Source organism: Canis lupus, chromosome 5 (genome assembly GCF_011100685.1).
Source record: "Canis lupus familiaris isolate Mischka breed German Shepherd chromosome 5, alternate assembly UU_Cfam_GSD_1.0, whole genome shotgun sequence".
NCBI lineage: Eukaryota > Metazoa > Chordata > Mammalia > Carnivora > Canidae > Canis > Canis lupus.
The window spans coordinates 32894689-32917567 of NC_049226.1; the positions used below are offsets into that span (position 1 = coordinate 32894689).

A 22879-nucleotide genomic window follows, 5' to 3' on the forward strand; every position below is an offset into this window, starting at 1 on the left:
AGAGGGAGAAGCAGGCTCCATGCAGGGAGCCCGATGTGGGACTCCATCCCAGGTCTCCAGGATCACGCCCTGGGTGGAAGGCAGCGCTAAACCGCTGAGCCACCAGGGCTGCCCTGTCAAAGAAAATCTTAAAAAAAAAAAAAAGAGAGAGAGAAAAGAGAAATCAGGGGTGCTGGCAAGTGAAGATGTGGACTTCTCCCCCCCAAACCTGCCCCCATGTCTTCCCAGGATGGTGTCTGGGTCCGTGGCCTGTACCTGGAGGGTGCCGGCTGGGATAGGAAGAACTCCTGCTTGGTGGAGGCAGAACCCATGCAGCTTGTCTGCCTCATGCCCACGATCCACTTCAGGCCTACAGAAAGTCGAAAGAAGAGCGCCAAGGGTGGGATAGCTCCCTGGGACCCGCCTTCCCATCCTTAGTTTGGGTCCTAGTCCACCCTTGCCCCCCCTCCTGCCTGCTCTCCCAGAGGCTCTAGGGCTCTCACCCCCCTCCCCGTCTTTCCTCAGGCATGTACTCCTGTCCGTGCTACTACTACCCCAACCGGGCCGGCAGCTCCGAGAGAGCCTCCTTTGTCATCGGCATTGACCTTCGGTCTGGGACCATGCCCCCCGATCACTGGATCAAGAGGGGGACTGCTCTCCTCATGAGCCTGGACAACTGAGAGGGCCTCCTCTTCCTCCCCGCTGGAGGGAGGGTCGGGGACTCCAGGGACCAAGGCCGGACTTAACTGGGGGGTTGGCCGTGGCTGAATTTGTTGCCTAACAGCGACCGATGGCCAGTCGTGCTAGCCGTGAAGGTGGAAGAACTGTATTGGAACTCAGAGCAGTAAAACACTCTCAACCAGACGCCCTAACCGAGCCTCTCAATGGGGTGGGGGCTCGGGGAGGGAGGGAGGGAGTCTGGGCTTTGCAGAGGAAGGGAACTCCAGGGAACTGCTACAGGACCGGGAAGGGAGCTAGGGAAGTAGGAGGCTAGGAGATGGAGGGGGCGTGGCCCTGAACCCGCAGCAGGGCGGTGGGACCTAAATCGGGGTGTGGCTAAATTTCGGGGCTGGACCTGAGAGGGCGGGGTGGGGCTTACTTTGGAAAGGCGCGTGATCCGAATAGGGATTGTCAGGCAGGGATGGGGCCGGGCCCAGCACGTTGCGCCGCACCACCCGCACCTCGCATCCCGCACCCTACCCCGCACCTGCGCGGAGGCGAGTGGGACAGGCAGGGGGCGGGGCGGGGCCCGGGAGACGGACTCGGGCGCGAGGAGGGGCGGGACCACGAGGAGGGGGCGGGGCTGGGGCGCAGGGGGGGCGGTGTTTGTGTTGGAAAATCCAACTGCGCCACGGGGCGGAGCGGCCCCCCCGGCCCTGGCCTGGGAGAGGGGGGGCCCGCTCGACCCCCTGGGAGACCTCGGGGAGCATGAGCACCTGGGACACCCCAGAACCAGGTAACGGGGGGCTGCGGGGGCGTCTGGAGAGAGAGAAGCCCATCTCCGCGCAGGGGGGCGGGACGCCTGAGTCAGGACCGGTAGAGCTGGGGATGGAAGGTCGGGTCTCAGCAAAGGACCTGGCGAGACGACCGGGGCGCAGGATGCCAGGATTCCCTAGAGGGGGGCGGGGCGCTGTGGGGAAGAGCTGGGAGGCGGAACCCTTGGGTTCGAGTGTCCAGAGGGGCCTGCTAGGGCTCCGGGTCCCCCCTGGCTGGGATTCCCCTCCACGACACTGGGGCGTGGCGCGGCGGCCCCTAACGGAAGGGCAGGAGGGAAGGTCAGAGTCTGCAGCTGGGGCAGTGCGACGGTTCCCCGGGGGTCGGGTGGGGATGGGGCTCCGGGCCCGGGGCTCCCTCGGTGTCCCCCAGTTCTCCGCACCGTGAGGTGTGTGTGTGGCCTCAGCCTTGCCCCTGGCGCCGGCAGCCAGCCTCCGCGCGGCACCCCCGCCTCCGTGCAGTCCGCCGGCCCTCGCCAGCCGCTCCATTCCCGGTCCGACCCCACTTGGCCGCTCCTCGCCCGGCCCCGAGCCCAGCGCCGTGCGGACCTTCGCCGCGCAGCCACGAGATGGCGAGGGCGAGACGCGCGGCCCGAACCGCGGGAGCCGGGTGGGCGCGGTGGCCGGGAGAGCGGCAGCAGCCCCCGCCCGGCCCGAGGGACAGGTGGGCCGAGGTGGGCCGAGGTGCGCCGCCGACTTCCTGTCATCTTGGCCCCTCACAGGAAATTGTGGGCGGGAGGGCGAAGGGCGAAGGATGGGGAGGGGGCTGGGACTCAGTCTCCGCCTCCGCGGGCCCGGGTAAATAGCGGGGAGGGGGGCACGCGGCTAGGTTACTAAGCAACGCGCATTCGCTTCCAGTCCGCCGCAGCTGGTGGCGGTGACCTGGGGACCCGGCGGGGGGGGGCGACCGCTTCTCGGGAGCTGGAGAGCCGGGGAAGGACGGAGGGAGGCCGCGGGCCGGGCTGCGGCAGTGGAGGCGCGGCGGTCGTCGGAGGGAGGCGGGCCCCAGGCGCGGCCGCGAGCGGCGCTCCGCCGCCCTCCAAGGGGTTGCTTGCCTCGTTGCCGGAGTAACCGGAGAGCCGGGCTCCGGAGCAGGATTCCCGAACTCTCGCGTCCGCCAATCCGCTCCGGCGGACGTCCCTGACATCAGGGCCCCGGCAGCCAATACGGAGGGGGCCTCGTAGAGCGACTGGAAAGGGGGGGGAGTGGCGGAGGGAGGGGGGAGCTGCTCGGGACCCGCACGTGCACTCCCACACGCTCGCGCCCACCCCCCCTCCCTCCTCCGCACGCGCCCCGGTGCTCCCCTGCGCCTGCGCGGCGAGTCGGCGCACGCTGTTCACTGTCCCCCTACCCAACCCGGTTTCTGGCTGTGTTGTTTGCAAACTAGTCCGGGGCCGCGCTCCTCGGGCCCTGGGGACCCAGACGTCTGGACGCGCCCGTCCTCGCTCGCTAGGTCTCGAACCGTTTGTACCCGGCCCGGCGTGGGAGGGGCCGGCTACCTGTTTCCCACCGCACCCTAGCTGGCGCCCCACTCTCCCAGGTGGGCTGGGCGGAGCTGTGGTTTCCGGCCCCTTCTGCTCCGCCGCCGCCTTTCCCGGGCTTGGGCTCCGGTTGCCTCCTCAGGAGGAGCGGACCGGGTATCGGCGCCCCTTCCCCGGCTGCTCGCACTCGGGCTCGGCGGCCGTGGGCGGCGGGGAGGACGCTGCAGGGAAGCCCCCGGCGGCCCGGGTGACTCCCGCCGGGCCTGCCGCCCCTCGTCCGCGTGGCTTCCTCCTTGGTGCATCCCGAAATCCCCCCACCCCTAACGTTCCTTCCGCGCTTGCTCTCGCGCTCTGCGAGCTCCCGGGGCTCCCCTCGGGCCGCGCGCCCTGCTCTCCGCGCGTCCTTCCCGGCTTCTCCCGGTTATATAACTCTTCCTCTCGCCGTGTCCCGGTTTCAACTCCACAGACTCCGCCCTGGAACGGCGCGGGGAGGGGCAGGAGAGTTGGGGACCCAGACGGGTTCCGGCGGGCTGCCGGCCGGGCCCCAGGGGAGCCCGCCGATGGGAGACGGAGCCCCGCGGGACCCGGCGCCCCGCCCCCCACCCGAGACCCCGCCCGGGGGAGAGAAGGCACAGTATCTGCGAGAGGCGTGTCGGGACTCCGTCAGAAATGTGGGTTGGGAGGTCAGGGGCTGGAGGCGGGGAGGAGGAGCGGAGAAGCCCGAGCCCCGGAACTGGAGCCGTGCTGGGGGTACGCGAGATAAAGGCAAGCCGCCCGGGTTCCTGCCCTCCCCTCCTTTTTGGGTTCCCAGAATTCCTAAGGCTATTTCCCAGGAAGCTTAGCCAAAGGCCCCTTTCCGCCCTAGGGGTCAAAGGTCTGTGTTAGAGGTGGCCTGGGATGATGTCACCAATGCACGTGCCCTGGGACTGTTGCCAGGCCAGAGGCCGCCTCCCCTGCCCACTCGCCGCCCCCACCCCTGCCCCGAGTCCAGTTCCAACCCCGTGCCATCTTTTCCCCCTCTCCCTTCCCTTGGCCTCAGCGGCCTGCAGGTGGGAAACCCTGGCCTGGAGTTTTGGGAGGGGGAGGGGCACGGGTGTGGTGTGGCCCTGAGACTTTGCCCCTTGGCTGGCTCCGGGAACCCCGGGTCACTTTTCCTCTCATTGGTACGGAGAGCGTTCCTTGCCAGCCCCCTGCTCTCCTTGAAAGAGCCTCCGAGCGTCTTTCTAATTTCCCACCTGCTGCCTTGCTGAGGGTCCTATTGCCCCCTCCTCATTCCGAGTTGAAGTGGGAGTGGTTGCAAGGTAGCTACTCCCGGGAGAAGAGTGTGTGCGCAATGGGGGTTCGCTGGACGGCAGCTCCTCTCTGACCTTAATCATTGACACCCCAACCGTGAAGGAAAGAGTCAGGAAACAGTATTAGACCAAAAAGTCCTTCTGAGGGAGTAAGATTTGGCTCATAGCTGCCAAGTGCCCTTCCCTCTTAAGTTTTGGGGTTTGGTTATGATATTGGCAAAATTTTGTTTTTCTTTTCAGGTACCTTAGAGCTTGGGCTGTCAGATCAGATCCAGATTCCCTTCCCAGCTCTGCCACTTAGTGGCTGTAGGGACTTGGAAAGGTCACCACCTCCCAGGGCCTCATATTCTTAATCTGGAAAATTTAAATATCAGTACATACCTTCTAGGCGATGGGGTGGTGGTGAGATAATTTATGCAGAGTACTTAGCACAGTGCCTGGCACAGAATAAATCCTGAACGGATGCTTGTTATGAAATGCTCATTCTTGTTAAATGGTGGTAGTTATTCTTTTTATGGTTATAGTTGTTAGGCCGGCTTTGGCTTCGGCCTGGCTGGGACCTCAGGAGTTCGTTAGGGAGGAGTGGAGAGTTGGTGTTAATTTGGCGGGTGGGAGGGAGGGGGCTAGGGATTAGCGTCCACTGCTTTGTGCACTTTATTTGATGAGGGCTTTAGTCAGATTTGTATTGCTTTCTTTAGGAGTATTATTTTTTTCCCTCTCTTGGAGAAGAAACAGCTCACATTATTCCTCTGGCCGTGAAATAAAATAATTGTATTGTGGTTCTTGATTTTTAAGCAAGACCCCGATCCCCTCCCGTGTTGTTCTCTGGAGCCTTTCAATTTGGCAGAGGGACTCCACAGTTTTCTTTGCGGGGCCGGGGCTTGGCTGAGGGGTGTGTAAAAGGTTGGGTGGGTGGGTGGAGAGAGCCGAGTGCTGGGGGCTGGAGGGGGGGGCGGGTGGTTAAAGGAAGAGACCGGAAGGGAGGAGGAGGGAGCCTGCTGGTGGGGAGGGAGGGAGGGGAGGAGGAGGTGGAGGAGGAGGAGGAGGAGGAGGAGGAGGAGGAGGAGGGAGGGGGTTGGGGAGAGCCTGCTACAGTTCTTTGTTTGACTCCGGGACTCAGGGACGGGGAGGAGGAGGGAGGGAGGCAGAGGCTGCAAGCGCCGGGGCAGGCCCAGGAGGCAGAGGAGGGACCGTCTCCCCGCCCCCCCAGCCCCCACTCCCCCCCCTGCTGCTCCCCCCCTCCCTACCCGGACTCCGGGGGCACCGCCGGGGGACAGACACCCAGCAGGTAACCCCGGCCTGGCTGGCCCTTCCTTCTCGGGTTTTCCTCCACACCCTCCCGGATGACCCCTTTCCCCGTTTTCGTCCGGCCTTGCCTCCTTGCCCTCCCTGTACCGTCTCCCCCACTTGGGCTTGTCGCCTGCTGGCCGCGCCGCCGTCTCATGCAGCCACACAGCCTGTGCACCCCGGCTCTGCCTGCGGCACCTTTCGGGGCTCCGGCTCGCTTTGCTCTCCTTCCGACCTGTCCCCTGGGGCTCTGAGTAAGGAGGCAGTCCCTGTCCTTCCCTCCCCCCCCAACTCTGGCCCCTTTTCTCCTTCTAGCAGTCTCCAGGGGTGGGGAGAGAACCGGAATTTGGGGGGCCCACTGGGGAAGGGGCTATGAGTGCGTGCGGGGTGGGGGTGGGGGCTGCTGGAGACCTGGCTGCCTCTCTGTGTCCCTTTAAATGGCCCTCACATTTCTGGGGACTCTTGGGGGGGAGGTGGCCAGCCGCCTGCCTGGGGGGGCAGGGCCCTCGGTTTGTCCACACAATCAGGGGTGGTAATGATTTAAAGGGACAGCCTCGGTGTGGCCGCTGCCACCCGGTGCCGGCGGGAGGGGGAGCCGGCAGGCCGTGTCTGGGGAGGCAGGGCTGGTGAGCAGGGCATCTGAGGCTGAATCTGTTGTGGGGCCTGCCAGGTCTGGGATGGTGCTGCAGCTGGGACCTGCAAGGAGGGGTGACAGCTTGCGGGGGAGGGGGGCACTCAGCCTGGGCCTTCTCCTGGGCCCCACCTTTGGGTTCTTGGACTCCTTGGCCAAGAGTCCTTCAGTCCAGACTGGAGTCTGTGGGCCATCAGGTGGGGACCGCCGGCACATTTGCAGGTCCGAAGCCTGGCCTGGGCACATTGGCGCTGGCCCTTCAGCTTTCCCTTTTGTTGTTTGGCTCCATGCACAAGAAAGCCCCAGCCCCTCCCCCAGCTCCCCCTTCCCGTCCACATGCCCCCCCCAACACACACACCCACCCTAGCTGTTGGACAGATGAATTACAGCCTCCGGCTTGGGGCCAGGGCTGGTGAGGGATTAAAGCTCTGGGGCTGGCCCTTTAAATGGCTGGTGGCCCCTCCCCCACTCTGTGTCCAGATACCCCATACACACCCGGTGACCCCCTTGGCTGCCCCTCACTCCTTCTTTGGTCTGCCCTAAGGGCCTGCCACTCCTCTCTCTCTAGGCTAGACCCTTCCCAGCTCCCCCTTCCCCTGCCACAGGACCACAAACACAAATGCTACAGACTACACACACACACACACACACACACACACACACACACACACACAGTTGTCCCACATTCTCAATGTCCCTGTCCAGAAGGTTCCAGCCTCAAGCTTCCTTCTCTAGCGTGAGAACTTTGCCCACCTGGCATCCCTCGCCTGCCACTGACCACTACCTGGCCCACGGGAGGGGCCCTGCATGGGTCAGAAGTAGCACCTCCCTTGGGGCTGTGTCATCACCCCAGGCAGCTTGCAGCACATTGCATCATGGAGGCTGGGGGCTGGAGGCCTGAGTCCCTGGGGCAGGGGGAAGGATGCGGGCTGGAAGGCCAGGGAATGGAGGGACTAGATTGGGAACCCAAGTGTCTGGGACCCTGAGGGCAGACAGCTGTGGCTAAAGAAGCAGCAACCATAGGTCTCTGAGGAGGGAGTTGGAGGTGAAAGGGCAAGAGTTAGGCCTGACCCTAGACGGACACCTGATTCTTGACCCTGGACTTCTGTTCAAAAGCCTAGCTTTTTGTCTGTGAGAGGAGGGGAGGGAGTGGGCCTCTGTCACCTTCTTGGGCCACAGAGAGGAAGGAGGTGATGGAGAAACAGGATATGGCCTTGAGGGGTGGGATGGAAGGGTGGCTTTCAGCAGAGGCCACTTCCAGACCCAGGCCCAGAGTCAGGGCCTCCTTCCAAGGGAGACTCCTCCTTGCTGGGCCCGTTCATCTAGTCTGGCCACCTGTGCTCCTCGCCAAGACCTGCCTGCACCCGCCTGGGGGAAGAGGAGGGGGCAGAGTCCAGAGGGTGGGGTTGACGGGTGTCTTGATAAGGTTAGGGAGGAAGCTGAGCAGAAGGCCGCTGAGGATCTGTAGGCCTGGGGCCAGGATGGAGGCCCCACTCAGATGCAGAGGTCAGGGGCAACTGGGGCTACTCTGGGACCAGGGGCTCCCAGCAGGAGGGTTCAGTCAGCAGAGAGATCGTGGATTGGGTGTCTGCCATGGACTTACACAGATGCCATGGCATGGCCCCCCTTCCTGTCCAGGCTGCTTCCGAAAGGGGAAGGCTGGAGGACCACTTTGGGGATGGCTTTTTCTGGTTGCCATGGAAACAGGTTCTCCCATCCCATCTGACCACCAGTGCCAGGTTTCTCCTCAATAAGAAGATAGGGAGCACAGGAAAATTCTTCAGTCTGGGAGACCCTACTTCTAACTGGCTTTTTTTCCCTTTTAGGTTCCCCCAGGCACCATGCCAGCCCCATAGTACCACTCACCCCACCCACTGTGGTCTGCTGCACCCCACCGCTGGGGCACTGGTTCCAATGAGACAGGGCACATCAGATTCCATCTGGTAAGTCCTGCCCCTGAGCGACACCTCCCCCTACCAGCTTGGTCCAACTCTGAACCACATGCTTGAAGAGCAGTGGTATGATCTGTATCGTGCCCACTCCTCAGAATGGTCCAGTCCAACTCTGAGCATCCCCCCACCATGTGGTGCTTGAGTGGTTCAGCCTTCCTGGTTTATGGAGCTCCCCTCTGTTGCCTCTGAATGGTTCAGCCCCCGTACTTCACCAGCCTCTCCACTACCACCAAAAAATCATCTCCCCGTCACCCCCCAGTGCTACAACTCAGTTGCTTATCGAATTGAATTGAGCCAGAGTTTGCAGGCAGCAAGATAGACGTTGAGCTGCCTTGGGGGGGGGTGGGTTTTCTTGAGGCAGGGGTGCCCTGTAAGAGTTGTTGAAGTCTGGTTTACGGATGGTGATTGGAAAGTGATGGGGAGAGGCACTGGAGGCCACTACCACCAGGGCCTGCTGTTGCCATGGCAATCGTGGAATTTCACCTTTCCTTCCAGAGTCCTTTCTGTACCATTCTGTCCCCACTGTACTACAGCATTTGCCCCCCCACACCCTCCATCTTCCATCTCCTCTGCTTGCCTCTGTTTCTGCTGGTCCTGTCTGAGGCTCTGGAGGACAGATCCTCCACCCCTCACTCTCTAGGAGAAAAGATGATACCTAAGCCAGGGACTTGAGTTCTCTGAGTGTGTGTCGCTTTTCTCCACTGCTCACTGAATTTTTGAGTGGGACTGTTTTCTTCTGTGTGTCTCTATTTGGCAAGATGGTTTGCACTTTGGGGTGCCTCAGTGGAATTGTGTTGAATGAATGTGTTAACTGAATGAGCTTTCTTGCCAAGAAAGGAATGGCTTCTGAGATCTGCTACACAGTCTCCTGCCCACACCTGCTCTAGAGGCCATGAGGCATTTGGGATGGTAGAGATGTCTGGGGTGGAACCCTGGGGTCAGGCTGGCCCAGGAGATAGCCTGTGAAGATAACACCAAGGGAGCCAGAATAGGACAGAGGCCTTCTAGAAGAATGGAAAGCATGAGGCCCTGGTTAGAAGCCCAGCTCTTCCACTCTCTTGTAGAGTGAACTTGACCAAGTTACCTAACCTCTCTGAGCCTCGATTTCCTCCTCTGTAAAATGGGGTAAAAAAAAAAAAGTACCTCCTACTTTAGGTTTGGGATGTTGGGGGGGTAATTTTAAAAATGTATGTAAAGTGCTTAACACAGTGCCAGGCATGTAATAAGTATTCACTAAATGCTAGCAATTATCATCATAATGGGAGCCGCAGGGAGCTGTGAGGATAAGCAAGGACCTTGAGGAATAGGACAGAACTTGATTGAAGGCAGACAGACGCCCAAATATTTGACTCAAACAGAAGGACCACTGATCCAGCAAGCCGGCAGGATTCAGGGGAGTGAGGCAGGGAGTCGGCAGGGTCAGCCGGCTCCAGTGTTTCCCAGACTCTGTTCGGGAGCATGAAGGCAAACACAGAAGGGCATGTGCAGAGACACACGTGATCACGCAAGTGATGCAGAGGCAGACCCAGACAAAAGACCGAGACAGGAGCCAGGCAGACACACAGACAGAGCCAGCCCCTCAGAGTCATGTAGACAGGCATAATGACAGGAGCGCGTCAGACACAGACACTGGAGGGGACCAGATGAGCAGATATGCAGGTGCACACAGCCGACTTGTCAGACACACTGGGGAACACAGCGGTCCAGTCAGAGGCAGACACAAGGCTCGCAGTGACACCGAGCGGGCCGGGGCCGGCACTGTCACTACGCGGTGGGGGCGGGGAGGGGCCGGCAGCGGGGGAAGGCTGGGGAAGGGAATCCCGAGCGGGCGGCCTGCCCGGGCGGCTGAGTCACAGCGGCGCCCCAGCCGGCGGCCCTCCCCTCCTCCGCCTTCCCCCCCTCCGCTCCACCAGGTAAGAAGCGAGCGTGTAACCCCTCGCTTCCATCGGGCAGAATGCGGCCTGGCGGGGAGTGGGACGCGGCGGGACCCCGGACCGGCCCCACCTCGGCGCGTCTGCCTGCCTGACTACGGCCTGCCGGGACGGCCGCGGCGGCGGGGTCCTGTCGGTGGCCGGCACGTGAGTCTGCGTGCGCACGTCTGGCCCCCAGCCCCGCGCCTCCCGAGCGCCGCGCGGAGGGGCTTCTCGAGCTCGAGCCGGGAGAGGGTTAAGTGGGTGTGATTGATGGAGTGGGTGTCTCTCTCCTCTCTCTCTCCTCTCTCTCTCTCTCTCTCTCTCTCTCTCCTCTCTCTCTCTCTCCCCTCTCTCTCTCTTTCTCTCTCTCGGGTCTCCAGGGGAGGGGGTCGGTTAAAGTCCCCGAGTCCAGGGCCCGGATGGAAGGGGCGGAGCTGGGCTCGGCCGGGAGTGCCCGGATGGAGAGGGCGTGGCCTCGGCGGGAGAAGCGTTAACCCTTTCTGGGCGGCTGGTGCCCGGCACCGCGCGGGCCGGGCGAGAGAGGCCGGAATGGAAGGTCCGCCCCAGAAGTACCGCGTCCTCCCCAGCCTGGCCCTGGCCGCGTACGTCTTCCTCCCTTCTGCCTTCGAGGAGTCTGTGGCTGTGTCTGTCTTTGTGCCTGCCCGTGGCCGTCCCCTCCCCTCGGTTAGTGCGGACGCAGGGAGTCGGGGAGGGCTATTCCTGCCGCCAAGCGAGAGTCGAGGGGAGAGTGGACCGCGAGCCACCGCCGGCGCCTGGGGAACAGGTGTGCGCGGGGCGTCGGGGCTGGCGGCGCGGCGGGGGGGGGGGGCGTCGTGGGGAAGACGGGAGGGGAATTTCCGCGGGACCGGTGGTGAGCGGTGTGTGGGCTGAGTTGTGTCTGCCTCTGACTGTGTGTCTGTGTGTGTTCAGGGAGGCGGGGACTGAGTCAGTGGGAATAGGGGAAGGTTTTCTGGGTGACTCACGCTCTCCCCCCCCCACCCCGAGCCTGAATCAGACCCCGAGGGAGGGCTTTGTACGGGAGGCGGATGGGGCACGGGGTGGGGGTGGGGGGACAGTCAGGCGCCTGGGTCCCGGGTGGGGACAGGGATCGGAGGTTGTTGGCGAGAGTACGTGTGTGTTTAGTGAACAGGAAGTTTTTGTTCTCCGGTGAGGGCTGCTGCATTCTAAGTGGACAAAGGTGGAGAGGGGCTGGAGGGACGGGGCTCCGCGCTTTAGGGAGAGCTGAGTCAGTTCCCCGTGGGAAAGGGGAAGTGGTGGAGGGGAAGTGTCATCATCGCACTGGGGGAAGCTGCATTTCCTGGCAACTGCCGGCGCCCTGGGCATCTCTTCGCAAGCGGGGACCTGTTCTTCCGATGCCCGGACTCCCAGTACCCCCCCCCGTCCCGTCCCTCCCGCCCCCCGGCTTCCCATGCGTGCCCCGGGACTTGGGTGCGGGAACCTGGTCGCGGCTCCCCTTGACCGCCGTTAAGCGCTCCACTCGCCCCGGGGCTTGGGAACCGAGAGAAAGTCTTTGTGGTGACGAGAGAGAGTTGGGGGCAGAAACTCGACCAGAGCCGCGGAGGGGGGGTTTGCAGCGCCCAGACGTGAGCCGGCCTCGGCGGGGAGGGACGTGCTGGGGCCGGTGGGGTCCAAGCGCTCGCACATCAACAGACGACCTTGTCCGGCGGAGGGAAGCTGTTTTCAGCAGAAGCCCGCCTGCCCTTGCGGGCTGGGTGGAAATTTCCCCGCGGCGCACACTTCTCCGGGCGAGGGCGAACTTTCCAGCCGCCCCCAGCCCCGGGCCGCGCTCTCCCCCGGCTTCCTGCCCGGCGCTCGCTCCAGCTGGAGCGCTGGCCCCGCCCCCGCCGCTTTGTACTCTACGCTCGCCTCTCGCAGCTCTTTGTACTCTAGACTCTCAATGGACCGATCCCGGGAGCGGAGCCGGCTCCCTACCTGGGGGACGCCGGGTAGGCGCGGCGGAGGCGCGGGGACGGGGATCCTAGGCCCGCAGAGGCCACCGGGAAGAGCTGGGGCTGAAGGGAAGGTGCCTGCAAGGGGAGCACTGCGCCCGTCGTGGGTCGTGGAGGCACCAACGGGAAGGGGCGGGGGGTGGGGGGAGGCGAAGGAGGAAGTGAAACGGGCTCTGGGTTCTTTAAGGGAGTGGGCGGTGAGAGTGGGACAGGGGTGATGTCACCGCCTGTCGGGCCCCGCCCTCCTCCCTCCCAAAGGACCCCCCCTTACACTTACACACGCCGCTTCCGCTGCGCAAGTAGCCACGTCACGGGCAACCCCCGAAATCCCCCCTCCCTTGGGGGGCGGGGGCCACGTGGGCCGTGGGGAACCGCGTGGCCCCGACGGGGAAGGGCATAGAGGATACGGGAGCCACGCGAGAGGGGCCACTCGGGACCGCGGTGCGCGACTTCTCAGAAGTTGGGGGGATTGAAGATTTCGGTTTGGGGGGCCGCTAGGTATTGAAGATGTAGAGAGGTGGGGGGAGTGGAGGAGCTGGGGGAATTAGGTGCGAGGCGGCGGGGGGCTTGGCTGTGGATGGGATGGGGTCAGGCGCCGGGGGTGGAGCGCTCAGCTCGCGGCGCGGGCGGGCCCGGGTACCGGAGAAGTCGCCGTGACCCGGCCAGCCCGAGCACTTAGTTACAGGGGCGCTCGAGGTGGGAGCGAGGCACTGCGCGAGGGGAGGTGAGGAAGGGGGAGCGACGCCTTAGTCCGCGCGGGAGTCCGTGCCGGTCGTCGGTCTCACGGCGGCGGGGCGGGGGCCGCTGCGGGCGCTCCTGCGGGAACTACCGGTGGCTCCGTGGGTGCGTGGGACCCGTGGGTAGCGCCGTCCCCCAGGCCGGCCCAAGCGTGCGACCTGCCGCCGTCACCCGCGGGGGTCCCGGGCTCCGGCGGCCCGAGTGGCAGGTCCGAGATGGAGACTCTAGCTGGGAGCCGCGGGGTCACTGCGGGGTCACCCCGGGCCGAGCCCGTCTGACCGGCTCCGCCACCCCTCCTCCCCCGGCCGGCGGCGGCCGGGCTAACCTGGCTCCCATTGGTCCCGGCCAGGCTGTTACTGAGGCGGAGACACGGGTGATGATTGGCTGTCTGGGGAGAGAGGAAGTTTTGTGATTGGCCGGATCTCAAGAGCTCGCCGACGCCGTGAGAGGACGCTCCCACGGAGGCCGGGTAAGCCGCCAAGGTGCTGGTGCTGCCGGTCCTCCCCGGGGCTCCGGACCGCGGGGCTGCGGGCTCCCGGCCCGCTCCCCTCCGCCGGCCGCCCGCCTTCCCTCCCGGACCGCTGGGGGCTCTGCGGGCGGCGGGGGTCCGTTCTTGGGGGAAGCCGGGGCGGGACCCTTGGTGCAGATGACCGCTGGCCAGCCCCTGGGCCTCAGGTGAGTGCTGGCCAGCTCCCCTCACTCCTCCTCCTCCCCTCTGTAGAGTTGTCTGTGAACGGCCCCAGCGGCCATCTGGGGGCAGCGGGCACTCCTGTCAGAGCAGCTGGAGCGGACCATCGCCCCCGAGAGCTGGGGCAGGGGGCCGTGCCCGATCTCCAGGGCTCCTGGGGCCACTGCTGACCTGGTAAGGGAAAGACTGGGACAGGGTTGGCGGGGTGCATCCGGCCGGCTCAAGCTGCGCCCCCACTGACAGCGTCATCTCTTCTCCCTGGCTCAGGCTGGATGCATCGGGCAGTGGACCCTCCAGGGGCCCGCGCTGCACGGGAAGCCTTTGCCCTTGGGGGCTTGAGCTGTGCTGGGGCCTGGAGCTCCTGCCCGCCCCATCCCCCTCCTCGTAGCGCATGGCTGCCTGGAGGCAGGTGAGAACTTGGGGTCTGTCTCCAGGCACCCCTTTTCCCATCCCCTTGGCTCCTCAGTCCCTGTCATTCTCTGGGTTTTTGCCATTCCGCACAGCCCTTGGCTGCTTTCTTTTGGCCTCTCAGGCTCCTCCTTTCTAGGTAGGGACAGGACTACTTTATCTTGCTGTATGCTAACAGCCATTCTCTCTCTAGGTGCTCTGCCAGCATCGGGCAGCCCCCACTCTCTGCTCCCCTACCCCCTTCACATGGCAGTAGCTCTGGGCACCCCAACAAACCGTATTATGCTCCAGGGTGAGTAAGGAGTTAAAGGTGCTGGGGACAGGTGGTAAGTCTGGAGCCCTGGGAAGAGTTCCCCAAGCCTCACCAACCCCCACAACCCCTTCTGCTCTTTAGGACCCCCACCCCGAGACCCCTCCATGGGAAGCTGGAATCTCTGCATGGCTGCGTGCAGGCATTGCTCCGAGAGCCAGCTCAGCCAGGGCTGTGGGAGCAGCTTGGGCAGCTGTACGAGTCCGAGCACGATAGTGAGGAGGCCATTCGCTGCTACCACAGCGCCCTTCGATACGGAGGAAGCTTGGCTGAGTTGGGGCCCCGCATCGGGCGACTACAGCAGGTGGGATGAGGCAGGCCCCGGGGGAGCCCGAACTGTGCCTCTGCACCAGGACCCTCATCTTCATTTTCCGCTTCTGCCCCCAGGCCCAGTTCTGGAACTTTCATGCTGGCTCCTGCCAGCACCGAGCCAAGGTCCTGCCCCCACTGGAGCAAGTGTGGAACTTGCTGCACCTCGAGGTGAGACTGGGGGCTGGACTGGGCTAGTGGGGAGGTGCCCCGGGCTGGGGCTGCAGCTGTGCCATTCTCTCTCTTGTTTGTCTCCAGCACAAGCGGAGCTATGGGGCCAAGCGGGGAGGCCCCCCAGTGAAGCGAGCTGCTGAACCCCCTGTGGTACAGCCTGTGCCTCCCGCAGCGCTCTCAGGCCCCTCGGGGGACGAGGGCCTCAGTCCTGGAGGCAAGCGCAGGAGAGGCTGCAGCTCAGAGCAGGTATGGTTGTGTGTGACCAGGCAGGCAGCCAGCATACAGGGCTGGGGCGCGGAGCAGGGGTTCTCACACTCCCTTTCCTTCTAGACTGGCCTTCCCCCAGGGCTGCCGTTGCCTCCACCACCACTGCCACCGCCGCCACCACCGCCACCGCCCCCCCCACCCCTGCCTGGCCTAGCCACTAGCCCTCCATTTCAGCTGACCAAGCCAGGGCTGTGGAGTACCCTGCATGGAGACGTCTGGGGCCCTGACCGCAAGGGTTCGGTGCCCCCAGAACGCCAGGTAAGCACCTACCTGTTTATTGTTTTTCATCTCTCAAGCGCGAGGTCCATGCCCTGCATTCCTCACCTGTGGTCCTCCTTCCTCTCCTACAGGAGCAGCGGCACCCGCTGCCCCACCCGTATCCATACCCGGTTCCGGCCTATACCACGCACCCCCCTGGCCACCGGCTGGTCCCGGCCGCACCCCCAGGCCCCGGCCCCCGCCCCCCAGGAGCAGAGAGCCATGGCTGCCCGCCTGCCACCCGTCCCCCCGGAAGTGACCTTAGAGAGAGCAGAGTTCAGAGGTCGCGGATGGACTCCAGCGTTTCACCAGCAGCAACCACCGCCTGCGTGCCTTACGCCCCTTCCCGGCCCCCTGGCCTCCCCGGCACCACCACCAGCAGCAGCAGTAGCAGCAGCAGCAGCAGCAGCAGCAGCAGCAACACCGGTCTCCGGGGCGCGGAGCCGAACCCAGGCATCGTGAGTGCCCGCAGCGGGCAGAGTGAGGCGCTGGGCCTCCGGGAACTCTAAGGAGATGGGGAGTGGCCAGAACAGCCCTCTGACTGGTGCTTCCCCCCATTCTCTGCCTGCAGCCCGGCGCTGACCATTACCAAACTCCCGCGCTGGACATCTCCTCCCACCAAGGCCGCCTGGGGCCCTCGGCGCACAGCAGTCGGAAACCGTTCCTGGCGGCTCCCGCTGCCACTCCTCACCTGTCCCTGCCACCTGGACCCCCGTCACCTCCTCCACCACCCTGTCCCCGCCTCCTACGCCCCCCACCACCTCCTGCCTGGCTGAAGGGCCCGGCTTGCCGGGCAGCCCGCGAGGATGGGGAGATCTTAGAGGAGCTCTTCTTTGGGGCTGAGGGACGCCCCCGCCCTCCCCCACCACCCCTCCCCCACCGCGAGGGCTTCTTGGGGCCTCCGGCTCCCCGCTTTTCTGTGGGCACTCAGGATTCTCACACCCCTCCCACCCCCCCAGCCACCAGCAGCAGCAGCAGCAACCATGGCAGCCACAGCAGCAGCCCTACGGGGCCTGTGTCCTTCCCTCCGCCTCCCTATCTGGCCAGAAGTTTGGACCCCCTTCCGCGGCCCCCCAGCCCCACACTGAGCCCCCAGGACCCACCTCTTGCACCCTTGACTCTTGCCCTGCCTCCAGCTCCTCCCTCCTCCTGCCACCAAAATACCTCAGGAAGCTTCAGGCGCCCGGAGAGCCCTCGGCCCAGGGTCTCCTTCCCAAAGACCCCCGAGGTGGGGCCGGGGCCATCCCCAGGCCCACTGAATAAAGCCCCCCAGCCTGTGCCGCCCAGGGTTGGGGAGCTGCCTGCCCGAGGCCCACGGCTCTTCGATTTTCCCCCTACCCCACTGGAGGACCAGTTTGAGGAGCCGGCTGAATTCAAGATCCTCCCTGACGGGCTGGCCAACATCATGAAGATGCTGGACGAATCCATTCGCAAGGAGGAGGAGCAGCAGCAACAGGAGGCAGGCGTGGGCCCCCCGCCCCCGCTGAAGGAGCCCTTTCCATCTCTGCAGCCTTCATTCCCCAGTGACACAGCCCCAGCCACCACGGCAGCCCCGGCAGCCACCGCTACCACCACCACTGCCACCCAGGAAGAAGAGAAGAAGCCACCACCAGTCCTGCCACCGCCGCCGCCTCTTGCGAAGTTCCCACCGCCCCAGCCCCAGCCCCCACCGCCGCCCCCGCTACCCCCAGCAGCCAGCCCAGCCAGCCTGCTCAAATCCTTGGCCTCCGTGCTGGAGGGACAGAAGTACTGTTACCGGGGGACCGGAGCAGCTGTTGCCACCCGGCCCGGGCCCTTGCCCACCACGCAGTATTCCCCCGGCCCCCCGTCAGGTGCTACCGCCCCGCCGCCTGCCTCGGCGGCCCCCAGCGCCCGGGGCTCCCCGCAGCCCTCTGCTTCCTCGTCATCTCAGTTCTCTACCTCAGGCGGGCCCTGGGCCCGGGAGCGCAGGGCAGGCGAAGAGCCAGCCCGAGGCCCCACAGCCCCTGCCCCACCGCCGCCACCGCCCCCACCCCTGCCTCTGCCTCCTGCTCGATCTGAGTCTGAGGTGCTAGAAGAGATCAGTCGGGCTTGTGAGACCCTCGTGGAACGGGTGGGCCGGAGCGCCGCAGACCTGGCCGGCCCGGTGGACACGGCAGGCCCGGTGGACAGTGGGACAGAGCGGCTGTTGCCTCCTGCCCAGGCCCGGGAGGAGGGTGGCGGGGCAGTGGCAGCAGCAGGACCTGGCAGTGGCAAGCGGCGGCAGAAGGAGCATCAGAAGGAGCACCAGAAGGAGCATCGGCGGCACCGGCGAGCTTGTAAGGACAGCACGGGTCGGCGGCCCCGAGAGGGCAGAGTGAAGACCAAGGCCAAGGCCCCCAAAGAAAAGAGCCGCCGGGTGCTGGGCAACCTGGACCTGCAGAGTGAGGAGATCCAGGGGCGTGAGAAGGCTCGGCCCGATCTCGGCGGGGCCTCCAAGGCCAAGCCACCCGCAGCCCCGGCCCCTCCACCAGCTCCTGCACCTGCTGCCCAGCCCACACCGCCCTCCGCTCCCACACCAGGGAAGAAGGCCCGGGAGGAAGCGCCGGGGCCCCCTGGGGTCAGCCGGGCTGACATGCTGAAGCTGCGCTCGCTTAGTGAGGGGCCCCCCAAGGAGCTGAAGATCCGCCTCATCAAGGTGGAGAGCGGTGACAAGGAGACCTTTATTGCCTCTGAGGTGGAAGAGCGGAGGCTGCGCATGGCGGACCTTACCATCAGCCACTGCGCTGCCGACGTCGTGCGGGCCAGCAAGTAAGTCAGGGGCAGGCACCCAGGAGGCTCCCCCACCTGTCCCCACACCTGCCTTGTTGCCCTGGTATCCCTGCACTCCGTCTCTGTCCTCCCACAGGAACGCCAAGGTGAAAGGGAAGTTTCGAGAGTCCTACCTTTCCCCCGCCCAGTCTGTGAAACCCAAGATCAACACTGAGGAGAAGCTACCCCGGGAAAAACTCAACCCACCCACCCCCAGCATCTATGTACGTGTGCCTCTTGCACGCTCAGAACCACCCTTGCCACCGGGTTCTCAGCCAGGGGCTGGGTGGGGGACCCTCAGGCCCTGAGCCTGAGACCCGGCTCTCACCCCTGTCCATCTCCTCACACCTCAGCTGGAGAGCAAACGGGACGCCTTCTCACCCGTGCTACTGCAGTTCTGTACGGACCCTCGAAATCCCATCACCGTGATCCGGGGCCTGGCGGGCTCCCTGCGGCTCAGTGAGTGGGGAGAGGACAGGAGGGTGTGGGGAAGAGGCCTCTGAGGGCTGCCCCTGTACTTGGGGACCCCTGCCAGGGCCTATCATGAGCTCTTGGTCACCTGTAGGCCATATCTGAAGAGTGCTCAGAGGGATGGGTCTGCGGGCCTCGGGCTTGTCTCCCAGCTGTTTGTCCCAGCTGTTTGCACTGGGGATGGATCCCAGGACCTGGTTAGAGTCACTTTTGGTTTTCTTGGTTGATTATAGGAGAAGGGTACAGATGATACAGAACCCACAGGTTTGGGGTTTTCCCTTTTTCAAACCTTTTATTGTGCAAAATTTCAGACAGAGGTACATACACAGAAAGGGAAACCACGTAGAAACAAAAATTCTGTTTTTTCTATCCCGGTAGCATCCTCTATCTCCACATACCCTCCCTTCTCCCCACTGAGTTATTTGAAACATATTCTAGGCTGTCACGTGACTAAATCTCTTGTGGAAGCCAACGATAACTTAAGGAAACCTGCATGCGTAGAGCGCTCTTGTGTGCACACCGACAATTCTGGTGGAGGGGCCCAGCAGCAGTGGGAGAAAGGGGGTTGCAGGTGACCCAGATGAAGGCCAGGCCCCCAGAGCCAAGCCTCCCAGCTGCCTGTGGGCCTGGGCTTGTGGCCCGTGCTTCCTGGGCTGAGCCCGTCAGAGGCCCACCCCCCGCCCTCTGCCCCTGCCCCAACGCACTGCCTGGTCCTCCCTTGCAGACTTGGGCCTCTTCTCCACCAAGACGCTGGTGGAGGCAAGCGGCGAGCACACGGTGGAGGTGCGCACGCAGGTGCAGCAGCCCTCCGATGAGAACTGGGATCTGACGGGCACGCGGCAGATCTGGCCCTGCGAGAGCTCCCGTTCCCATACCACCATTGCCAAGTATGCGCAGTACCAGGCCTCATCCTTTCAGGAGTCCCTGCAGGTGAGGGGGGTGGTGGAGGCAGGTGGTCCGGATCGTAGGCGGAGGGATGGGGGGCACCCCCTGGATAGGCACTGACCCACTCCTGCGCTCCTCTCACACCCTCGCGGCCAAGCAGGAGGAGAAGGAGAGTGAGGATGAGGAATCTGAGGAGCCCGACAGCACCACAGGAACCCCTCCCAGGTGGGTCCGGTTCGGCCCTCCCCTCCCTGACTCCTTCCTTCCTTCGGTGCTTCTCCACCAACCCCTGCTCTCTGCCCCCGGCAGCAGTGCACCGGACCCGAAGAACCATCACATCATCAAGTTTGGCACCAACATCGACCTATCCGATGCCAAGAGGTCGGTGAGGTCGGGCCTGTTGTGCTGCTGGGTGGGCAGAGTTGGGTGGGGGTCGCGCCTCACTTCTGTTGCACCCTGAACCCCGCAGGTGGAAGCCCCAGCTGCAGGAGCTGCTCAAGCTGCCCGCTTTCATGCGGGTCACATCCACTGGCAACATGCTGAGCCACGTGGGCCACACCATCCTGGGCATGAACACCGTGCAGCTGTACATGAAGGTCCCTGGCAGTCGAACTCCAGGTGCGCTTCTAGGCGTGGCGCGCGCGCTGCAGGGGCTAGGGGGGTCGGGGGCGGGGCTGCCGCCGGCGCTCCTCCGCCAGCCAATGAGAGCGCGAGGGCGGGCTGGGCGCGGAGCGCAGGCTCCGCTCTGGCCAGCCACGCCGTACTCTGTCGCCCCCCGCAGGCCACCAGGAGAACAACAACTTCTGCTCCGTCAACATCAACATCGGGCCAGGCGACTGCGAGTGGTTCGCGGTGCACGAACACTACTGGGAGACCATCAGCGCCTTCTGCGACCGGTGCGCGCCGCCCCGGCCCCTGCCCTGCAGACCTGACCCTGGGTGCCCCGGACTTCACCTGACCCTGTGACCACCCCGCAGGCACGGCGTGGACTACCTGACCGGTTCCTGGTGGCCAATCCTGGATGACCTCTATGCTTCCAACATCCCTGTGTACCGCTTCGTGCAGCGCCCCGGAGACCTCGTGTGGATTAATGCGGGCACCGTGCACTGGGTGCAGGCCACTGGCTGGTGCAACAACATCGCCTGGAACGTGGGGCCCCTCACCGGTGAGAGGGTGGGGCCCTTAGGGAGTGATCGCAGCGCGGGGTGGAGGAGGGGGGTGGTGGGAGCTGGCCACAGCTGGGAGGGGAAGGGCCTGCCCCTCACCCCATCCCCGCTGCCCGGTGGGCCTGGCAGCCTCAGCGTCCCCCTCCGGCCCGCAGCCTATCAGTACCAGCTGGCCCTGGAACGATACGAGTGGAACGAGGTGAAGAACGTCAAATCCATCGTGCCCATGATTCACGTATCCTGGAATGTGGCTCGTACGGTCAAAATCAGCGACCCGGACTTGTTCAGGATGATCAAGTGAGGGCCCCACGGGGGGAGGAATCCCTCTCCACCTCACCTGGCCAGGCTCTCGTTCTACCATTCTACTTGTCTGATTCCACCCCTGCCCCCCTGCCCTGCGCTGTTCCTGGGCCCCCGGGGCAGACCACAGGGACCCACCCCCAGGCGCTTGCCGGTTCCAAATAGATACAAACCCCATCACCTGTCGGGGACCGGGCCCCTCCCCACCTGTGGCCTGACCGCCACCAACAACCCCCCCACCGCGCGCAGGTTCTGCCTCCTGCAGTCCATGAAGCACTGCCAGGTGCAACGCGAGAGCCTGGTGCGGGCCGGGAAGAAGATCGCCTACCAGGGCCGGGTCAAGGACGAGCCCGCCTACTACTGCAACGAGTGCGACGTGAGTGGGCCCGCCCCTGCCCCTCCCCCTTCCCCTCCCCCGGGAGCTGTCCTCTTGCTGACGGCCCCCTGCCCGCCTCCTGCGCCCGGCCCCAGGTGGAGGTGTTCAACATCCTGTTTGTGACGAGCGAGAACGGCAGCCGCAACACGTACCTCGTGCACTGCGAGGCCTGTGCGCGGCGCCGCAGTGCGGGCCTACAGGGCGTGGTGGTGCTGGAGCAGTACCGCACCGAGGAGCTGGCGCAGGCCTACGACGCCTTCACGCTGGTGAGCACCGGGGCGGGTGGGCAAGAGGTGTGGGCCAGGCGTGGGGGCCGCTGTGCCCCGCCCCCGCTGAGCCCGCCGCCTGCTCTCTCCCGGCAGGCCCCCGCCAGCACGTCGCGATGAGGCCGGACGCCCCGCACGCCCGCAGGCGCCGCGGGGCCACCAGCACACGCCTGGGCTGGACCTAGGTCCCGCCTCTGGCCGGGAAGGGGGTCGGGCCCAGCCCTTCCACCCCATTGGCAGCTCCCCTTCACTTAATTTATTAAGAAAGTTTTTTGTTTTTTGTTTTTTGTTTTTTTTTTAACAAATACGAGGAAAAAAGGAAAAAAAATGGGAGACGGGGGAGAGGGCTGGCAGCCCCTCGCCCACCAGCGCCTCCCCTCACCGACTTTGGCCTTTCTAGCAACAGACACAAGGACCAGGCTCCGGCGGCGGCGGGGGTCACATACGGGTTCCCTCACGCCTGCCAGCCGCCAGACCGCCCGGCGCGCAGCCCGGCGCAGATGCACGCGGCTCGTGTATGTACATAGACGTTACGGCAGCCGAGGTTTTCATGAGATTCTTTCTATGGGCTTTACCCCTCCCCCAGAACCTCCTTTTTTACTTCCAATGCTAGCTGTGATCCCTGTACATGTCTCTGTTTATTCACTCGGTTATGATTTGTACTTTCTGGGTTTTTTTTGTTTTTTGGTTTTTAATTTATAACAGTCCCACTCACCTCTATTTATTCATTTTTGGGAAAACCCGATCTCCCGCACCCCCCTCCCCAAGCCATCCTGCCCGCCCCTCCAGGGACCGCCCGTAGCCGGGCTCTCCTTGCCCCCCCAGTGTGTGTCTGGGCCCGGCCCGTCCGTCTCTGCCCGCGGCTCCAGCCGGGTTCTCATGGTGCTCAAACCCGCTCCCCTCCCCGACGTCCTGCACTTTCTCGGACCAGGCCCCCACTCCCGACCCGACCCCAACCCCACCTGAGGGTGAGCGACTCCTGTACTGTAGGGGAAGAAGTGGGAACTGAAATGGTATTTTGTAAAAAAATAATAATAATAATAAATAAATAAAAAAATTTAAAGTTTTAAAGAAAGAACTATGAGGAAAAGGAACCCCGTCCTTCCCAGCCCCGGCCAATTTTAAACACACGGACCTTCCCCTTCCCTACCCACTCCCGCCCCCTTTTCTTTTCAAAGCGTGAACCAGCCCAGGGCCAGGGCCTCACTGGGGCAGGGACACCCCGGGATGAGTTTCTCTGGGGCTTGATTTTTGTTTCGTCGGTGGTTTTTTCTCCCACGCTGGGGCTGCGGTCGGGTGGGGGGTTTACAGTCCCGCCCCTCGCACTGCACTGTCTCTCTGCCCGAGGGGCAGAGGGGTCTTCCCAACCCTATCCCTATTTTCGGTGATTTTTGTGTGAGAATATTAATATTAAAAATAAAATCAGAGAAAAACATTTGGTTTTGACAACGTGCTCATGTTGGCGGGGCGCGCCCCGGCGGGGGGGGGGGGTGCTA

The 22879-nt window shown here is 64.1% G+C and overlaps 2 protein-coding genes and 1 long non-coding RNA gene across 17 annotated transcripts in view; 2 read left to right on the forward strand and 1 right to left on the reverse strand.

Moving 5' to 3' along the window:
* The window catches only part of DNAH2 (dynein axonemal heavy chain 2), an 87591-nt gene extending 86748 nt beyond the window's left edge, over positions 1-843 (forward strand). For both annotated transcript variants that reach the window (XM_038536726.1, XM_038536727.1), the window contains exons 87-88: positions 229-379; positions 505-843. In XM_038536726.1, the coding sequence (XP_038392654.1) occupies positions 229-379; positions 505-659 (306 nt within the window). In that variant the 3' untranslated portion in view covers positions 660-843. The remainder of the gene's footprint in view (positions 1-228; positions 380-504) is intronic.
* LOC111095879 lies at positions 68-2697 on the reverse strand. Its single transcript, XR_005359466.1, has 3 exons — positions 1856-2697; positions 256-349; positions 68-127 (listed from the first exon to the last, which is right to left on the reverse strand). It is a non-coding gene; the product is annotated as an uncharacterized LOC111095879 (long non-coding RNA).
* KDM6B (lysine demethylase 6B) lies at positions 1281-22818 on the forward strand. 14 transcript variants are annotated; one of them, XM_038536728.1, is made up of 24 exons: positions 1281-1435; positions 7990-8106; positions 13086-13205; positions 13458-13598; positions 13692-13833; positions 14026-14124; positions 14227-14446; positions 14530-14622; positions 14710-14871; positions 14956-15150; positions 15243-15608; positions 15722-17919; positions 18017-18143; positions 18273-18378; positions 19115-19320; positions 19436-19500; positions 19585-19656; positions 19745-19893; positions 20057-20171; positions 20253-20440; positions 20597-20738; positions 20991-21117; positions 21213-21383; positions 21480-22818. In XM_038536728.1, exons 5-24 carry the CDS (start codon positions 13697-13699, stop codon positions 21501-21503), a joined length of 4962 nt encoding a protein of 1653 aa, XP_038392656.1. In that variant the 5' UTR covers positions 1281-1435; positions 7990-8106; positions 13086-13205; positions 13458-13598; positions 13692-13696; the 3' UTR covers positions 21504-22818. The 14 variants fall into 14 exon arrangements, with proteins under 14 accessions (XP_038392656.1, XP_038392668.1, XP_038392669.1 ...); XM_038536740.1 differs by having other exon boundaries at positions 19588-19656; XM_038536741.1 differs by having other exon boundaries at positions 15067-15150.
* Positions 22819-22879: the final 61 nt, after the last annotated feature.

Excerpts from the sequence above, each read along its gene's own strand:
- KDM6B (XM_038536728.1), top strand. The coding sequence starts at position 13,697 with ATGCATCGGGCAGTGGACCCTCCAGGGGCCCGCGCTGCACGGGAAGCC. Across the intron at positions 17,920-18,016 it reads GACGTCGTGCGGGCCAGCAA|GAACGCCAAGGTGAAAGGGA; the intron begins GTAAGTCAGGGG and ends GTCCTCCCACAG. Across the intron at positions 18,144-18,272 it reads CACCCACCCCCAGCATCTAT|CTGGAGAGCAAACGGGACGC; the intron begins GTACGTGTGCCT and ends CTCACACCTCAG.